This window comes from Melanerpes formicivorus, unplaced genomic scaffold (genome assembly GCF_026170545.1).
Source record: "Melanerpes formicivorus ecotype bairdi unplaced genomic scaffold, bMelFor1.0.p_v2 SCAF_5, whole genome shotgun sequence".
Taxonomy (NCBI): Eukaryota; Metazoa; Chordata; class Aves; order Piciformes; family Picidae; genus Melanerpes; species Melanerpes formicivorus.
Genome location: NW_027142357.1, coordinates 13,852,005 through 13,870,390, shown reverse-complemented (window position 1 = coordinate 13,870,390; position 18,386 = coordinate 13,852,005). Strand labels below are relative to the sequence as shown.

The 18,386-nt window shown below is 40.2% G+C and overlaps 1 protein-coding gene across 4 annotated transcripts in view; it reads right to left on the bottom strand.

Annotated features, from left to right (window-relative positions):
• The window catches only part of BMPR2 (bone morphogenetic protein receptor type 2), a 109,434-nt gene extending 91,662 nt beyond the window's left edge, over positions 1–17,772 (bottom strand). For all 4 annotated transcript variants that reach the window (XM_068138309.1, XM_068138310.1, XM_068138311.1 and 1 more), the window contains exon 1: positions 16,510–17,772. In XM_068138309.1, the coding sequence (XP_067994410.1) occupies positions 16,510–16,585 (76 nt within the window). In that variant the 5' untranslated portion in view covers positions 16,586–17,772. The remainder of the gene's footprint in view (positions 1–16,509) is intronic.
• Positions 17,773–18,386: the final 614 nt, after the last annotated feature.

Here is an 18,386-nt window from a genome sequence, read left to right as displayed (position 1 = left end):
CCTTATCCAGCAACTAACTTGGTTTTGTGCAGGTTTTTTTTCTGTATGCTTAAAGAGGTCTTTATTACATAGCTCTTGCGAGGAGGATTCATTCTTCACACCAATCTAGTACTCAGAACTTCGGCCATTCAAAGGAAGAAAATCAGGTAGGAAAAAAATTTATCATGTCATGTTATCAGCATTCTTGCACCTCATTAGCACTTCTTCACTTCTTCCCAGCAGTAAATTACTGAACTAACCTCTTCTGTTACAGACCTTTTCAGGTGTAAACCAATACTATAGCATACATTACACTGTTTTCATCCACTATTAATCTGTATGCCACAACAGATTTAGATACTTTTAATTCTACTCTATTTTTCATAAATACTGTTTGAAATCTGCACCTCATTAGTATGTTTCTCCCACAGTTAAGACGCTGTAGTTCAGCATTCATGATCCATTCATAATGATTTTAACATGGCAGTAAGTGTAAGGTTTGGCAACTAGCACATTTTAATTCAGGAATTTAGTAACACTACATGCCCCTATTTGGAACTTGGATGGTAAAAACTTATAGCTGTCTAAAGATGGCTTAAAATGTTGTCTCCTAGTTCCCAATTCACCAAATTTAAAACCACAATCAACCTTCTCTCTCTCACACAGTGAGCCTTAAGAAAACAAAAAGTTAACTATTAGCAAAAATAATGGCTGTTACAAATAGGAATGTAATGGAAATAAGTTATTACAAGAAAAAAAATTATGCATGATAACCTTAAAGTTCCATCATAGTATGCATAGCTTGTTTACCAAAGTGGGCTGGCAAATTGGCAGTACCAGAGCAAATGCATAGAATCCACTTTTATTGATTCTCAGGTAGCAGTCCACTGGATTTTCTCACACTAAATTCTGTATGTGAGAGGTGAAAAATTAATAGTTTCAAAAAAGATTCACAGAAAACACTCTCAGGGTTTCATATGCTCCTTTAAATGTCCTTTGTGTAGGAGTTCCTTACAATCTACACAGAAGGCAGGGCTGAGTAATTTTACATATACTAGTATAAGACACCAAAACATTCCAGAAACATAATTGGTTAATGCTAAGGCTCAAATTACCTCTTCTCTCTCCTACAGGGGTAGAACAGGTATTTGGAGAACATGTGAAAGAGCAAAGAAAAAGTGGAAAAACATCAACACAAAGACAGAAAAAGTAAGTAAGGGTCATGAAAATTCTGCAGTATGCTTGTGTCCCTACACTTGGTTTTTCTTCCTATTTTTTTTTATTGAAAAAAAAAACCCAATTACATTGGAAATAATCTGCTTTCCTGCTGTTTCCAACAAATGGAGCAAAAGTATGTCAGAATACAGACATTTGGATTTGCTAATTTAGAGATGGATACATTTTAAGATTAGAAATCCACTTTCATCTAAAATAAGGAGATCCACCATGTGCCTGTGAGATAAGAACCTTTTGCTGAATCACTAAAATACATTCATGTAGTTGGGCAATTGTACACACTAATAAAAAAAAACCTATTTAGTCAGTTGTTGAGCTGTCTTAGCTGTTTATTAAACTTGCAGCTCAAAGAAGATAAGACAACACAAGATATTTGGAATCTGTCACCTGCTTCACATTCTAAGTTGAAGAAACTGAGAGGTTGTGAATAATTATTTTTAAAATAAATATTTTTTGCTTGAATTAGAGGAGAATTCAAAAAGCTGTAGGGTAAAAAAACAAGGTAAACCACTCCAAAATATACTTGAAATGCAAATGCTGCTTCTTTTGAAGTATTTGCACAGTTGCAACAGAGGAGCTAACAGTGGTAAGACATTAATAAACACATTTCTAAACCTTCTGAAAATAAAATTTCATTTAAAAAAATGGTACCTCTAATAGCTGTATGTTTTGCAATAAAGTCACCACTGCTTGGAACTTTTCCCCCACAAGTGCAGTTTTAGTAAGTACAATGCTTTTCCAAGCAGCTTTCAGTTATTAGATGTCTCAGAAAAACATCAGCCTGTGATTGTAATGAAAGAAACACAAAATGGTCAGTGGACAACAATGGACTGGGAGCCAGCAAACCAGAGATCTGTTTCTCTTTGCTGGTGGCATGCTAAGCAACAGCTCCTTCCATCCATTGTCTGGGTAGTCTGCAAGTACCCTGATGCTTTTCCTCATTACAGTTAGGCCTTCTTTTTGCTGTTTTTTTTTTTTTCTTTTAAACATCTGTACTGCAACAGTCAGTGGCACAGCACAAGTTCTCAAAACACAACTGGTGCCTCAGAACAGAAAATCCAAGGAATTAGACTTGTCTCCAGCTCCCAAGAAACAACAACATTTATGGCAACTTAGACAATTGCTTAGAAGGGAAAAGCAGCTATTTTTAACTATTTTGCTTAGTGGCTGCACTGGAGGGAGGCTCCCATTTCCTTTCTTCATCTTACGTAGCAGCCATAACTACTATTTCCTTTTCCCTCAGCTGCTTTTACAAAAAAATCTGGCCTTGCAGCTTGCAACAATGTGCTGTCTTCAATACTGTCACAGGTTCAAAGCAAAAGCCAAATTCTCGTTCCAACCCAACCTCTACCCTGAAGGGCAGCAGGCAACTTTACCTTTGAACGAACCTATTTCTGCTTCACACAGAAATAGCAAGCCTGAATTAGGTAAGGCACTGAACATGAACCAGCAGGCCAGTCAGAAGATCCACGTTTAAGCTGCTGGTACTCCCAAATGCGAAATGTACAACGCTCTCACACACTTTGATTGTGCTGCACTCCTTAACAGAACTGGGAAAATGCTACCCCATGCCAGGTATGGGACAGGAGAGAGGAACTCTTATCTTTTTCCTCAAATACAGACATTTGAGTTGAGGACAGTCTTTGTATTCACATTTGTATATATTTGGTGAATAAAACCCGGAAGGATAGGAAGGGCAGTGCAAGCAAAGGCTACAGTAGTTCTAAGTTAACTTCCACAGCCTAATCTCATCAGTCCTGCACAATGCAATTCTAAACACAAAGATGAGAATTCAAAATAATTCCAGAAGAAGGAGGAAAGGTATCTCCTGTCATCCTGATGACTACACACGGACCTTCAAGAGAGCAAGACAACTTTGTTTTTGAACTGTCACACCCTCCCTCTTCCACTATACAAGTAGTTCATGACTGAGAATAATTTTGGTTTTATTCTACACATATTGAAGAAATACATTTCAGAAGTCCTTAAACCCTATAATGAAATGCACTACAGGAGAAACAGTTTGGAAATCTATGGCATGGAACTTGTATTCCCCAAGGACCAAAATTACCCTTCACAAAATCTTTATCTATCTGCCCCCTTCCCCCACCCCACCCACCCCAAAATCCTAACCAAAGTTTCAAGTGATTCTTCCAAAAGAATTATTCAAATATACGTATGAAATCACTGCCCTAATTGCTCCCTCAAGCTCAGGCCTGTTTAAAAGTTTAGTAGATGAGGCACCTCTCATGGGCTATACTGAGCTAAATTTACATAGGCAATGACTGTCCTACACTGACTCGAATATCACCTCAATGAATTTTCCCCAGAATGAATTATACATTCATAGATGATGTGCCATCTGTCACTCAAGATCCTCAGAGTTTGTGTTCTACAAAACAATAAAAGTAGAAAAATAAAAGAACCTCACTTTCAGAAAGCATACCAGATGAGTCAGGGAAGCTAAGCATTCCTTTAGGGAAGAATAAACTTCAGTGTTTTGCACTTCCTTTATGCATCCCAGTTGATCCAAGCACGTATCAAAGATCCCTTTTTAGTAACATGATACAATTCATGTCTTTCTCTTAACGCAAAGAAATCCATAAAACAGCAATGTTTGGGCTGAAACAAAAATGTCTTTTTGCAATAACTGAATTAAGGGAAGTAAGCGAAAATTAAGAAGAGAGAATATCCAGTTTGGGGGACAGACCAGCCAAGAAGAAGAGAGAAGCAGGTAAGTCTGCAACTTCAAAAGTCTATCCTCTGCAAGAACTTGAAATGACTCCTTTTTCTGCCAAATAAGGCAGAGATCTTGCAGAGAAAAAAAAATTATAAAGACTGTCACAATTACACACAAAGCAACTGAATTAAGGTGAGACAAATGACATTCTGGGGGGTTATATGACTCATTTCATGTTTGTTTCAGTGCTCTGGTTCTAGGTAATTCTGGTTCTGCTGCTGAATAAAATAGAGAATTATGCTCATCCTCTACATACAACATTTGCAGCTTCCCTTAAGCGCTCCACTTGGACCTTAAACTGTGGGAAGATTATCATCAAACAGAATAACTGACAATGGTGAGGGAATGATAACCACAAAGACGGAGAAGACAGAATATGAAACTACAGTGGGAATTTCCTTAATTTATCCTGCAGCAACTTTTCATGTACATGCTCACAACTTCTTTCCAAGAGTTAGCTTACACTTATTACAGGTCAGGATCATACACACAGTCAAAGCAAAGCAGTTGGCAAACTAAATAGTGGTCCTGTTCCCTTACATCTTTTCGTGCATGACTTCTTAACATTTGTCCTGAAGCTGCCAAGGTGAATCTCACTGCTTGTGCCTCAAATCAACAAGAAAATCTGAAAATATTTTTCCACACTTTCCTCAGTAGCTCTGCTGGTTTTTCCCTCAGCAACCTCCCCTAACGAACCCTTGCAGTGTTTACACAGAGATCAAGCCAACAAATCTAGAATTAAACTGTGCTGAGCTTGTGCTACATCACACTTTACTTCTGAATAATGGTATGCTTTACACCACACCACCCCCAAAAAAAAACCCAAGAACCACCAAAACAACACCCACGAACACCCTTTCCTTGGAAATCTCGCTTGAAAAAGTCAAAGCTCACTCTACTACTCTTCAACTAAAGGAGGGAAATGAGTCTTCAATAGCGTTTCACAATCATTTTTGCTATAAAAAGAGTACTTCAAACTCCCTCCCACCTCAACTAGGTAACAAGCTTCTCCTTCGATCAAACATAATTTGCACTTAAATTTAACCATTTCTAACAAAGAGCACCACCCCCTATAAAATGAGAAGAAAATACTATTCTGCAATCCAGGTACCATACTTTTTATTCAAAATCCTTAACTCTAGGAAGAATATTGCTGGTGATCACACCAAGCTCTTGGCTTGCCTTTCTGTGTGCCCACCACAGCACATTCTTTAGCTACAAGGTCACTTTTAAGGTGATTAGCCTTCCCTGTTTGGTACTGGATGAATGATGCTTTCATGCCTGTCCAGACTGAAACTTGATGGAATGCAGTTACCTCTGCACCTCATATCCCCACACCTCGCAGAAGTGATGCAAGTCCCACTGTTATCAATTAAGCACTGAAACTAACTGCTTTATGTAATTGCCACAAAGGAATTCACTACCAGATTCTATCGCAAATGTCATCCTCATGTGTTATTATATATTTCAGCTAAAAGTAGTAAGTGTTTGCACGTGGCATTGCTAGATTATTTTAACCTATTTAGTTGCAATAATATGTTGAAAGTGCATGTCAGTAACATAAAAGTAAATTCATTACATGATTATGTTACACATCCTCAAAAGAATAATAAAAACAAGGGCAGAGAAGGGTGGGCAAATCCAGGAAATAATCAAGACACAAATATCTTGTCCTGCAATAACATTGGTAAACATCCAGCCAGGATGTCCAGTTTTATCTGCAGAGGCAAGGATATTGCAATAGGCCTACTTCTCAGTGTTTCCTGACAGTCTCACTAAAATGCCCCATCTCCAAAATCTGTGACAATTTCAAAGAAGTAACTGCAAATCTGTATGAATAAGTAAACAACTCAGAACATTGGTATACCAGAAAGGCAGCGAGATTACACCAGCTTCTTATATATTAAACATCTGAAAAGTGAATATAACTATACTGAACTTCTTTGTCCCAAAGTGATTCTGGTTTTAAATGCAGGGCGTAAACTCAAAAATGTGAAGGGGAAAATAAAAAGAAAACTCAACCAAAACTTTAAGAGGCTCAAAGCTGGCACCACTTTCGCACAGAAAAGTGATTTATTTAAATTTCCATTTAAATACAGAAAATTCACATAAATTTTCATTTTCCATTCAGTAATCAGATATAGAAGACAAGCTGACTGATACAGTAAGAAATTAACTATTTAGAGTTGTCTTGGTTAACTCCAATTGGAAGCTTGGCTAAGGGCTGGTGACACCTTTTGTTTCATTTCTGTTTTGCATCATACGCACAAACATATTGCAGGAAGATTGCAAGTGATGTAACAGCATCATCAAATCCTGGTGTCTGAAAATTATGGATTTAGCTACTCTTAAGATTTAAAGTTGGTAAAAGAGACACCATATGCATAACTGACACATACAACCTGCCAACAAAGAAGTGCAATATCTCTTCCTGTTAGTAGTAAGGAAACATTAAAATATAAGTACTACTTTTAAAACTCCACAGCCAATTTCTTAAATTAAGCATTACCTGAGAGACTACACTGATTTTCACAAATATTCAACAAAAATTTTATTGAAGATAAACCCTAGCCAAATGCAAGCAGGTAAAGTCATAACAAGGATTAAGATTCTATGTAAAATTTTATTCCATTATGTTCTTTATATAAGAACATGCTCCAAATTCTTATTTGCCACACAAATGTTCTGCAAAAGTTAGAATTTTAGTTTTCATTTGTTTCTTTACACTCAGCAGTTAAAACACGAATTGGTTGCTGCTGTTTTGACAGGTACTAGCAGTGCACAGTGCAGTTAAGAATTCTGAGGGACATACTCTGGATTTACTGGTAATTTCAGATACTTTCTCACTCAGCTAGCGCAAGCTTCTTCCTGCAACAGAACATGCAAAAGGAGTAAGACGCACATTGCCCCAGTACTACACACAGTTCACCATTCTTCCCAATTGGTCTCCCGGTTTTTAACAAGAACATTAACTGTGGAGCTTTTTGACTTGTTCACCTGTCTTCTCCCCTCATTACTGGATCACCAGCTCCATTCAGTTTTGTTGACGCAATGTTAAAAAACAAAATACAAACACCAAGCATTCTTTATTTCTCTGCATGCCTTATTACATTCCCAGCTCAGCTCTTCTGTACCAAACCTTCTACCACCCTTCCAAAACAAGCTGAGAAAATCAAGTTGCTGTGAACAATAACATTTTGACAGTATCTGCATCGCTTTGCAGACCTTCACTTGCTTCAAGATGAAGGACTTTATTTTGACGATTGCTTCAAAATATGACATGTGAATTGTTGCTTTCACATTTAAATCTTCCACTCCTCAGCAGGACACAGTTAACATCCCTTCCAGTGCAATCCCTCTTAAATGCTCCTAGCTTTCTCCAGTGAACTGACTTCTGCTCAGAATATGCCTACCAGTCTCATGACACTACTTAGTATTCAAGTGTCTCAGGACTTCACTGCTTTGGTTGGTGTACTTTTCTTCCTGCACAAGGAAAAGGAAGAAGAAAACACTCTTGCATTCCTAAAATGAGACTATTAAGTTGTTTGGGTTATTATAATTGTATCACTAGTCTTCCTTATTTTACACACCTTCTTCCCAGTTCTTTAAATTCATTTATTACATTGTACCACATTTGGACTGCATATTTCTGTGCCCAAAGGCCACATCTTCAATTCTAAGTAGTCCTGTATGGTCTGTAGGCAGATTAGTAAAATAATAATTAGGGCTTTATTTGTTTTGCACAAAAACAACCTATTCTTCTACTTAAATATGGGAAGTAAAGGTACTTTATTAAAGGTACTACTTCTCTGACAGGAACCGATGAAAGTCCTCCTATTTGCCATTTAAGATATTTCTACGTTTGTCCAGAAAAAACATTTACTAGATTTTAAATTCTTACCTAAAATAACATGAAACAACTGTGGCCAAATTGTGTTCTGCTGCAACAGCATTAACTGCTAAAGACTAAATTTAACAAGGCCAGATTCATCTCAGTATGATAAATCATTTAACAGGTCTTAGCAGAACCTGGATGCAATTCAGAGGTGCAAGGTTTACCAGTCACACAAAATATGCTGTTTCTAAGGACTTTTTTGGATATTAGGAAAACCAAGCAAACATCCAATTTGCTGATATTAAAATACCAGCTCACAGCAGCTAAGCAGATTGGTAAGCTTAAATTTTGGTAACATACCAAGCACATAAGGATATATGCACAGACAGACACACATATATGTGCAAGTCATATATATATACAAGTCATCTTCATTGTATCTATGCACTACACACTAGGATCAGGGATTTGTATACGTTCTTTAAAAAAACAAAACCCACCACATTTACAGAGACATCCAAATATTGCTGCAGTGGGCATGAGAAATTATTTACCCTACTGTTTCCACATCTCTTTTTCACTCATTTAAATTCACAGATTCATTCATTCCAGTCTGCAAAGCAGAGAAAGAACAGCACAAAACGCTGGAACAAGTTCTTCCACTTCTCAGCTGAGTCCTACTCAAATACCAGCAGCAAGCCCTGTGAGACAGGAGTGTGCGCCCTGACCCAGCACTGGTCTCCTGTTACAGCTGGCAGAGCCCAGGCCTATGGGGCTATTTCAATCATGGCAGCAGCTACAGCTACAGTTCCCTGGCCATTACAGCCAGAAATAAATGAAAAGAACTTTAAACATGCAAACATAAGAAACCAACACCATGGTGGCATCCAGACAAACTTCATTACAGGTTTCCTTTTATCCTTCTCTGATTGCAACTGAAATTATTTTAATACAAAAAGATTGTTCTTGGGCTAAGTGCCTGCTTTGCATATATATAGTGGTGCCACAGACTAACTAAAAAGAAAGATGCTAGAATTCTCCTGCTACAAGTTTAGTTTTTCTCAGCTTACTGTATTTGCTCTACATATCATCTGTAGCTCAGAAAGTTAAATATAATGAAAATACATATTTAAGAATTTTTAATCATAACCTCCCCCTAATTCTCAGCTAAGAAGGTCCCTTCTCTTGTGTTTAGGTTTTGAACAAATAAAAGGACTGGCAGAGTTCACAGCATACAGTGCATATCTAGAGTGTACTGTGTGTCTGCACCAAGATTTATTGCAACTTAGAAGGTATAGGGACACAAAGACCCCACAACCAGGGAGGTGGTGGAGTCACCATCACTGGAAATGTTAAAGAGGAGACTGGATGAGGCACTTGGTGCCATGGTTTAGTTGGTAAGATGGTGTTGGGTGATAGGTTGGACCTGATGATCTCAACGGTCTTTTCCAACCTGGTTAATTCTACTCTATTTTAAGAGCTTTACTGACTTCTCTCTGAAGGACAGTGACAGAAAAAAGGATTAATTTTCAAGTAGGTTCAGTAACAAACTAACTACAACAGAATCACTCAATCACTAAAAAAAACACACATTTTTTAGCATTGGACAACTAAACATATCCCTGTGAGATAATTTAATGCAACCATTACTATAGAAAATAGCTTAAACAGTAACATGACCCATTATTTTTCCTGATACATTTGCCAAGTCTAACATATTTGAGAATACCAAAGGACTGTGGATAATCTTGAATTGTCAGAAAATCCAGTTAAGGTTCTCTAATATGGATGGTCTGGGAGTTTTGTTCTAAGTGTCTGTACCCATGCTGCTTTAGCTGCAGAAATAAAATGTTTAAACAGAAACCATGCCAAACTAAGCCTGATAAGGTAAGAGCCTATTTAGTCAGTCCTTCTTGTCACTGAACTATGCTGAAACTTCTCACACCAGGTGAAACTGACCTTTGTGACTTATGCAGAAGGAAATGTAATTCACACCAGGAATAATGAACTTGGGAGATGACACTGCCCACACCCAATACTTCGATATTGAGTGCTACATTCTCCAATGTATAAATTAGGGAGCCCAATTAACACACATGACCTATGATTATACCTTCAGGCATGTCCCTAAAAAAAAAAAAAAGGCAGCACCTCTTACACCTCTTACCCATGTTTTCTTACATTTATCATGGTTACTCAAAACAGGAAAAGTGTGTGTCGTAGAACAAGGAACATAAATGTAGTATCAGTTTTATCAATATCAGCTAAATGTAAGAGTTTAGCCATGCAGCATTGCTAGCATTAACTCAACTACTTGACTCTAACAAGTCAGTACAGCAGCTTGGAAGCTCACTATACCAGTAGCTGTTATTGTCTGCCACAACTCAGAAGCTGATGATATGTGTCTTTCCATTACACCTGCTCAATACAAATAATGAAACTACTTTTCACGCATTTCATTAGATGCACATGAATTCTAAGATGTGACAAAAAGGGACCAGAGGAAAAGTGTAGGTTTCATCACCATTCATAAAAGATCATAAGGAAGTTTTAACGTGTAGGGTATCTGAAGTATATACACAGGATAGCAAATTAAAACCAGCTTTGAAAGCGTGAAAAATAAGGCATACCATAAACTCCAAGCTCCTCATACACACTGGGAAGCTGTAAATGGATGACAGCCATTCAATAGAGTGATTTGGGCATTGTTTTGGAAGTTCAGTTAAAGAAATTTAAAAATTGCGTACTACATGTTTGCAGACACACAAGTTGTTCCACAAGCAGCACAGTAATTGTCCATATAAACATGCCCTTTTTCCCACATTCCATACTCCGCTCCCATTCTTTCCACAAAAGGAATCCCCAGTTCTCCCCCAGATCTCCTACAGCATGCCAAGTGAACACAAGACAAAATATATTGTGCTTTGTCCAAAACGTCGTATGCACCAACACACTTGCCAGCATCCCTGCGCTGACTGGGCAGTCAGTTTTAAGCAAAGAGAATTACTCAGGCTGAGTTTTGCTCCACGTTCCCCTTGGGATATCTCTACCTTGGAATCTTCTCCTCTATTCGGTTCTTAGTTTTCATGAAAACAGTAACAAATGAATCTCTTGACACTTTAAACATTTTTATACATGTGGTTGATGTGGGCCAACAGTTTCAGAAGTTAATGGTGGAGATGGAAGTGTTCGCAAAAGGCAGTAGCAATCCATAGTGCCTATTTTTTCCTCCATCTCTCACAGAAAGAAGAAGCAAAAGAGAAAATAGAAAGTACTGAGAGATGCAGAAGGTAGACACCCTTAAAGTTCAAAGGAAAAACCATGTTTTGATGCAAATTCAAGAAGGCAACTGAGAAAACTAACCCATCTCAAAGACTTGGAATAAAACACCATCACCACCCAAAAACGTTGTGGTATCCAAACTTAGGAGACTGTGGGACAGGGAGGAAGAAGGTAAAGGTATTATCTAAACGCACAGGTCTCAGATTTTCATATGAAAAGACAGAAGTATTCAAAACTGCTACTTACAGCTATGCTTTCTTTGTCTCCCCCTGTGTAAGTGCATTCCACCACATGAGTGTAAGCACTTACTCTGCAAACAAGTCTGACAAATGCAAGACACCATCTCTCTCTGTCTGTCTAATACGCCTTGGTTCTCATCTCACTGCAAATCAGTTTGAATCATTCATCCTTTCAAATCTCTCCAGTGCTGCTAGTCTTTCTTCCTCTTGGTCACACACTCAAACTGACCTCTCCTATCAGATTTCATTCTTGCTGCTCAGCCCAGCTTTGCAATTAACAGACCCCTCAATTTGGCAGAGCATCATCAGAAATTAAAGTATTAGGAAGCACATAAAACTTTTCAAAAGCAGTTTTGCAATTTTGAAAACATTGACAGTCATCTCAAACTTTCCACTGCAAACTACTGTAGCCAAGTTTGAGACTCTCCATGCTGTATGTTCAGGTGGATTGCCACATACTATTTAAGGCATATCTTGAATTAGAATAGAAAATTTAAAAATAATAAAATAAAACATACCACTGTTGCATTATGAAAAAGCATGGTAATTAAATCACTATAACAGGACAGGCTACCTAGACAGGCTGTGAACTCCCCTCTTCACGGGAGATTGCAAAGATGTTAGACAAACATTGTTAACTTTACTTATATAATCCAACCACGAAGGAAACAGAAGAGAAGTCACTTAGAGCACCACAGTTCTGTGAACTTATGCTTCGGGGGGGGGGGGGGGGGGAACCACAACACACAAAAAAATACAACAGAAAAAAGCAAGCAAACAAAAACACAAACAAAGAAAAGCCACAGAAGATGAGTTTCATTGCTGAAATGTTGGTGTTTTGGAAAACAGTTCTTCCATTTCACTTATTTTTAAATTCAAATTCAAGCAGTGAAGAGGATCCACTAAATCACAAACTTAATAAAATAAATAGTTAAAACTGCCTGTAAGCCCCACACAGATTCCTGTCCTACCCAATATAAAGCATCACCAAGCTTGTTTTTTTCAGGACATAAATATTTTGTTCCAAATGAAACTTGACACACTGTTTATACACCACCCTGGCTGGGAAAGTTAGATGCTGCTCAGAAAACGACAGCACATGTTCATGGCACAGCCAGTCTGAGTCCTAACAAAATTTAACTCAAGTGACAGTAATTTAACTCAAGTGACAGTAAGCCGTGCACTCTCTTGTTAGGAATAAAACATTTCAGAAGAACCTGATATATATCAACTTTCTCATCCATCTGCTGAGGATGGCAGAGGAAGAAAACAATGCCACTGACTACACAGACTAGTGAGAAATAGTTCATGGAACAGAAAAAAAAAAAGACAGGAGGGACAAGAACTTAAAAGTTAACAAATTACTTTTTAGAGAATTTCATAATATGTGCTAGAGAGATGTCAAAACAACCACTTTATACAAGTTTGTCCCAGGAATAATTACAAGAAACCATTCATACTGAAGCAAAGTATCTGTGTAATGTCTCAGGGCCCAACATTTGGGCTCCTCAGCCACCAGAAGAGCACAGCTTGCATTTCCTAAGAAGCTATGCTGACAACACACAGAAGTACTGAAGTACTCTTGGCAACTGGAAGCTTAGCTGAAATATCACTGAGGTTCACACAGGCCGATTTACCTAATGGAAAAAAAAAGACTCTTCTCAGGAGGGTGAATGGCTCTGTGCAGAATCCTGTGCTTTCACAGCTATGTTATTTCTTTACATAACTAGACAGTTAACGAAGCCCTGGTCTGGTGTACAGGCTGCACTTGTATATGTGGTTATCCATCAAGCATACCAGTCATGCCCCTCAAGCCCACTGTCTCTTTCCATCTGCTAGGTTAGTATTTCAGAGACAGCTCCCAAGTGAGATAGAAAAATAAATTTTATTTTTAGATTACATAAAAGATTGGTATAGCTCTAGTAAGGAAGCAGAAATTGGGGTGCAGACAGGTTTTATAAAGCCTGTTTAATATACAAGATACTCATTTACTAATTTAAAACACTGAATCTAGTTGGCTAGCCAAAGGAGGCCTTTCCTCATGTCACACAATTCATATTTCAAACAAACTGTGTTGAGACACTAAAAAGTAACTTTAACCAGCAATACAGAATTGGATAAAGACACTTTGGTTCACTCATTTTAGTTAATAATTCACATGATCATTAAAAATATATTCTTCAATCTCTATCCTATTCCATTCACTCTGGAAATTTTACAGCTCTGCTGAACCACATAGATGCTGACTAAATAGAAAGATTCCTTAAGAAAACAGGTTATTGTTCACTTTAATTTTCACTTTATGCTTTCTGCAAATAATTTACACATTATACAATGGAATGCTGTCTACCCTCAGTATGTATAAAGAAGGAAAAGCAATTCAATATTGCATATCACAGAAAGCAGCAAGTGAAACAAGTAAAGATTCTATCTTTAAAATCAGGTCCATACAAACACCCAAACAAAATTCTTCAGCAATATTAGGGAACACCTCAAAGGTTCACCAAACAGGCAGAACTCTCACAATGAGTACATCCAAATCCTCTAAAATATAAGGGCACATAAATATGTTGAATAGCTCCAAACAAAAGATTTACAAAGAGTTATTTCAAGTTATTTGAAAAATAAAGAAGAAAGTAGCACAAACCATGCTTTTCCAACATCTTGTATTTTTAGCTAGGACTAGCATTGGTCAAATATCCTTGGTGTAGTATATCTCTTTACAAGGACTAATATGGTTTAAATGTAGAGTTACCAGATAATTGTTAAAATCTGGATTTTAAGGAGGAAGGAGTATTTTCCCCTTAATCAGCAAATAATTGTGAATCTAGAGATAGCTCTTTTCTACATATTCAATTACAAAAAAAAGGAAAAACCACCTTCTTCATTCATATGCCAGATTAGGAGGGAAACTCATCTTCAGCCCCGCTGTAAGATTATTATTTTTTGTGATCTTCTTTATGCATTTTTACATCTTTCCTGCTCATTCAGCATCCAGGTCTTTGTGGAGCACTAAGAAGGTCCAAATACTCTCCTCTCCTCCAGGCCAAAACTTACAAGCCTGATGTGAAAATATCTCCCTCTGAAGTCATGATTTTGGATTTTAAAATACACAGTTTACACACGGTTGAGATAGAGTATCCATTCACTAATCAAAAGTAAGAATTAATAGGGGTTTTCAAAGCTGTAAAGGCAGCCTTTTCACTCTGATGGGAGCATACAGTTCATGCTTTGGGGGAGGGGAAAAGAAGAAAGAGTGTTGGCTCTTTCATGAACATAAAAGGGCAGAATTACACATCAGTGTAGCTTCCCCATGTATAGACTTTTTTTTTACTGAAAAGCAGTGTAAAGCTAAAATCAACAATTACATTAACTCAAGCTCAAATGTCTAAATCAGTTTTACAGAAGATTATGACAAAGGTTTTTTAAAATGTGGATTGTTAAAATGTCACAATTAAGAAATAAATAATAATGGGAAAATAGGTTCCAATTCACAAAATGGACAAAAAAAAGTAGGCATCACTAATACCCTTTTAACGAGACACATTCAGAACTGAAATACTGGAAATGCTGTTGCCAGGTCTGGATTTGAGTGAATTAGCAAAACCGTGCAAATGGGCTGGTACAGCACCTGCCTAGCCCTTGGCCTGGTTTAAATCTGTACTTAGTCGCCTTCAGCAGCCCTTCTTCATCGGTGCAGAGAAAATACCAATCCACTGAAGTTTTTACAAAGGAGACAAAAAAACCCTACACTATAAAAAAAATTATATCTGAAAGAAAAGTTGAGGTGCTGGGCGTTCTTGATTCATATGTGCTTTAATACAAAGATTTGTGACCTTCAGAAGTCCCTTCTTCAGAAAACAACGAGAAAAAAAAACCAGCCAAACACAAACTCACTCCTCAGAAACTACCACAAAGAGACGCTGCAGGCATCAATGTAAAATAATGGCAGTTTAAGGTCAGAATGATATAGGCAACATCAATCTTTTAATTTAAACATCTTCCTGAAAGAGACCTCTTAAAAAAGCAGAAGCGAGAAAAATCAGGGACTGTTCAGTCACAGTGATGAAGAAACTGCCTAAACATGCATAATTACAGGAATTTCCAATAATGACAGCACGTATCTTCAACTTTAACAAATAACACAATTTTAAGACCTCACTGAAATGTAATATGAAAATTACCACCAGCTTGTTGGGTCATCTTAGCAAGACACAGCATTTTTCTTCCAAAGATACATTTATGAATTATACACATCAGATTACAAAATAACACTAAAAAAATAGCAAGCACAATTGGATCTTGATCAATAAAAAAGACACCAGAGTCTTCTAAAACTGCTGAAAAATGAATACTGCAAGAATTAGTGCCTAACAAAGCTGGGTAACACTCAGAAGGCTCCAACATGCTAATCTGTCACCATGACAGAAAACCAAAGGATGCCAGAACAATACACATCTCTCTTCCAATATCACGGCCAAACATCCTCCGTACCTGACACAGAGCTTCCAAGCAGAATTTAAAAAAGGTTTACGGTGTTCTATCATATGAGTAAGAATGCTCTTAAACATGCTTCCAACTTCTCGTTAGGGGAAAAAAAAAAGAAAAAAGTACCCTTCAAGATCTTTTGGTATTCCTGAACAGTGTTATTACTGTGCTATAATCACAACTGACAATAGAAATAGCTATTTTTTTCTGCTTCAGATCTCGTCTCCAAGAAAATAAATATACATTACAGTCAGACTGTTATAAAACTGCAGCGCATGTTTAAGGCCCCTAAAAGCACTGATGCTGATAAAATTAAAAATGGCTGTGCCCAAAGATCCCACAGCAAAGCAGACACAGCTCTGCTGACGATTAAAATACATATTAAAAATTCCTGCATTACCTTACGAAGGGCGAGGTATGCAAAACAAAGATTATATATTTTTTCAAAATTGAAATAAATTATTAGACAAGTAGATCTAGGCAAAGTATAAATCGTGAATGCAGGTCGAGCTCATTTACACAATAAAGCAGATTTTATTCTCCGAGAGGCTTAATGTATCGGGATTTCAAAACTTTTATCAAGCTTCACCACTGAAGCAGACGCACACCACTTTTTAAGAAGACACAGATGTGCCCAAATACCAGTGGACCCCACCCCCTTTCCCTGAGCCAAAATGGCTAGTAGTTCGTTACACCCACTGGCTACTTACCAGCCGCAGTGCTGAGCAGCAGGGTGGCACTGGAGAGCAAAAGCACCAGCACAAGGTGCTGCAGTGAGGCAGTCATACCTGGGGAAGCCAAGGATCGAGGCAGGAGGAGGAGGGGAGGAAGAAAAAAAAAAAAAAAAAAAAGGAGGACCGACGAGAGGAATTTCCTCCTTCTTTCGCACAGCCTTCCTCAGCTTTCTCGGTTTACAATCCCGTCTGGAAGGGCAAATGGTAGATGAGAAGAACCGTCGTCGCTCTTACTCCATTACACCCGCCTGCCTTCATGTCTCGAGAGCCGGCCGCGCTCCGCAGACACCAGTGAAGCGCCTGCTTCTGCCTCCCAGCCCCGAGGCATCTCCCCCCCTCCGGGGAACGGCGGCACGCTCCCGACTGAGCTAGGAACCAAGCTTATTTCCCACGCAGCTTCACTATATCGAAGAAACAGGCCGGTTGAGAAGGAAACATATCCAGACGCGACCCCGCGTCTACAGCAGTCAGTCAGAGCAGCCCCGCCGGCTGACCGCGGCACGGATAACGAACTCTATGGGCTTAATAACGAGCCGCGTTTCATCCCGTTAAAGGTCTCTGTCTTCTCGCCGCCCCGTCTCGCTGCCTCATGCGCCCAGGAAGGTGGCAGCAATCCCTTCAGTTCCACCGCGGCGAGGCGCGACCCCGTCTGCTCTCAAGGCGAGGGCTGCGGCTGCATGTTGGCCCATCTGTCTCCCCCGCCGGGCGGGCTGTACCGCGCACCCCCGGCCTCCCGCCTTCCACTACAGAAGCGACACCACCCCAGGCCACCCCGACAAAGGTGGAGCTCAGAGTGCGGGGCGGCGGGACGCGAGGCCCCTCCTGGCAGCTTCAGCTATGAGGGCAGTCGGCTCCCCTCCGCGGGCGAGAGCTCGACGGAGGCCCTTCCCCACACTGGGGGAAAGGGGCTCCCCCTCCTCCGCCTTCCTCCCTAACTTTCCACAGCGACAACAGCCCCCGCTTGGCCTGGCCTCCTTCCTCAGGTCTCCGGTCGCCACCAGGGAACGGCTCAGCCTCTCCGCGCTGCTAGCGCCTTCTCCGCAGCTCTACACCGCTCCGCCTCTTTCCCTTGCACACCACCGGCTGCGGGCGAGGGCCGCCGGTCCGCCGCGGCTCGCGCCCCCTCCCGCCCAGCCCTACAGCACCAGCGCCTCTCCCGGCTCCAGACACAAAGGGGAATCTCCAACTGCCAGTCTGGGCGCCCGGCCCGCCGCGCTACGCCCCCCTCCGCCGGCCCGGCCACGCCCCGCGGCCTCCGTCGGCGGCGTAGCCTGGCGCCACCCCGCCCCTGCCGCCGCGCCCCTGACCATAGAGGCGGGCCTCCGGGCAGGTAGAGAGAAGCCCACTCGGGCAGGGGGCGGGGCGGTGCCGGCGCGCGGGGGGTTGCCAGGGCAGGCCGCCCCGCCATGTTGTGCGAGGGTGCGATGGTGTGTGGGGCGGCGCTGGTGGTCGTTGGGCCTCTGTTTGCGCTGGCAAAGCAGAAGGCACGGGAGCTGGCAGCAATGGGTGGCTTTGTGAGATAGGCCCGAGTGAAGGCTCCGACAGACCTTCCCGGAAGGGCCGCGGGGGGCAAGCGGCCGCTCCCTGGCAGACTGCAGGAAAAGCGTCTGAGAGCCTGTCGTCAGGGAAACGTGAGCCCAAGAATCACAACAACAACAAAACCCAAAAACATGTTTAACAAAAAGTCTTTTGCAGTCTCTGAGATTGCATCAGCTGTGGACTCCATGGCATTCTTTTCAAAAACTCCAGAGCTTCTGCCTTGTTCAATTCTTCAAGCCTCTGCTGGGCTGCACTACAAACTTTGCTGTTACTACCTACTCCGTTCTCCCTAAGGAGCCCGGGCAAGTCCGCCC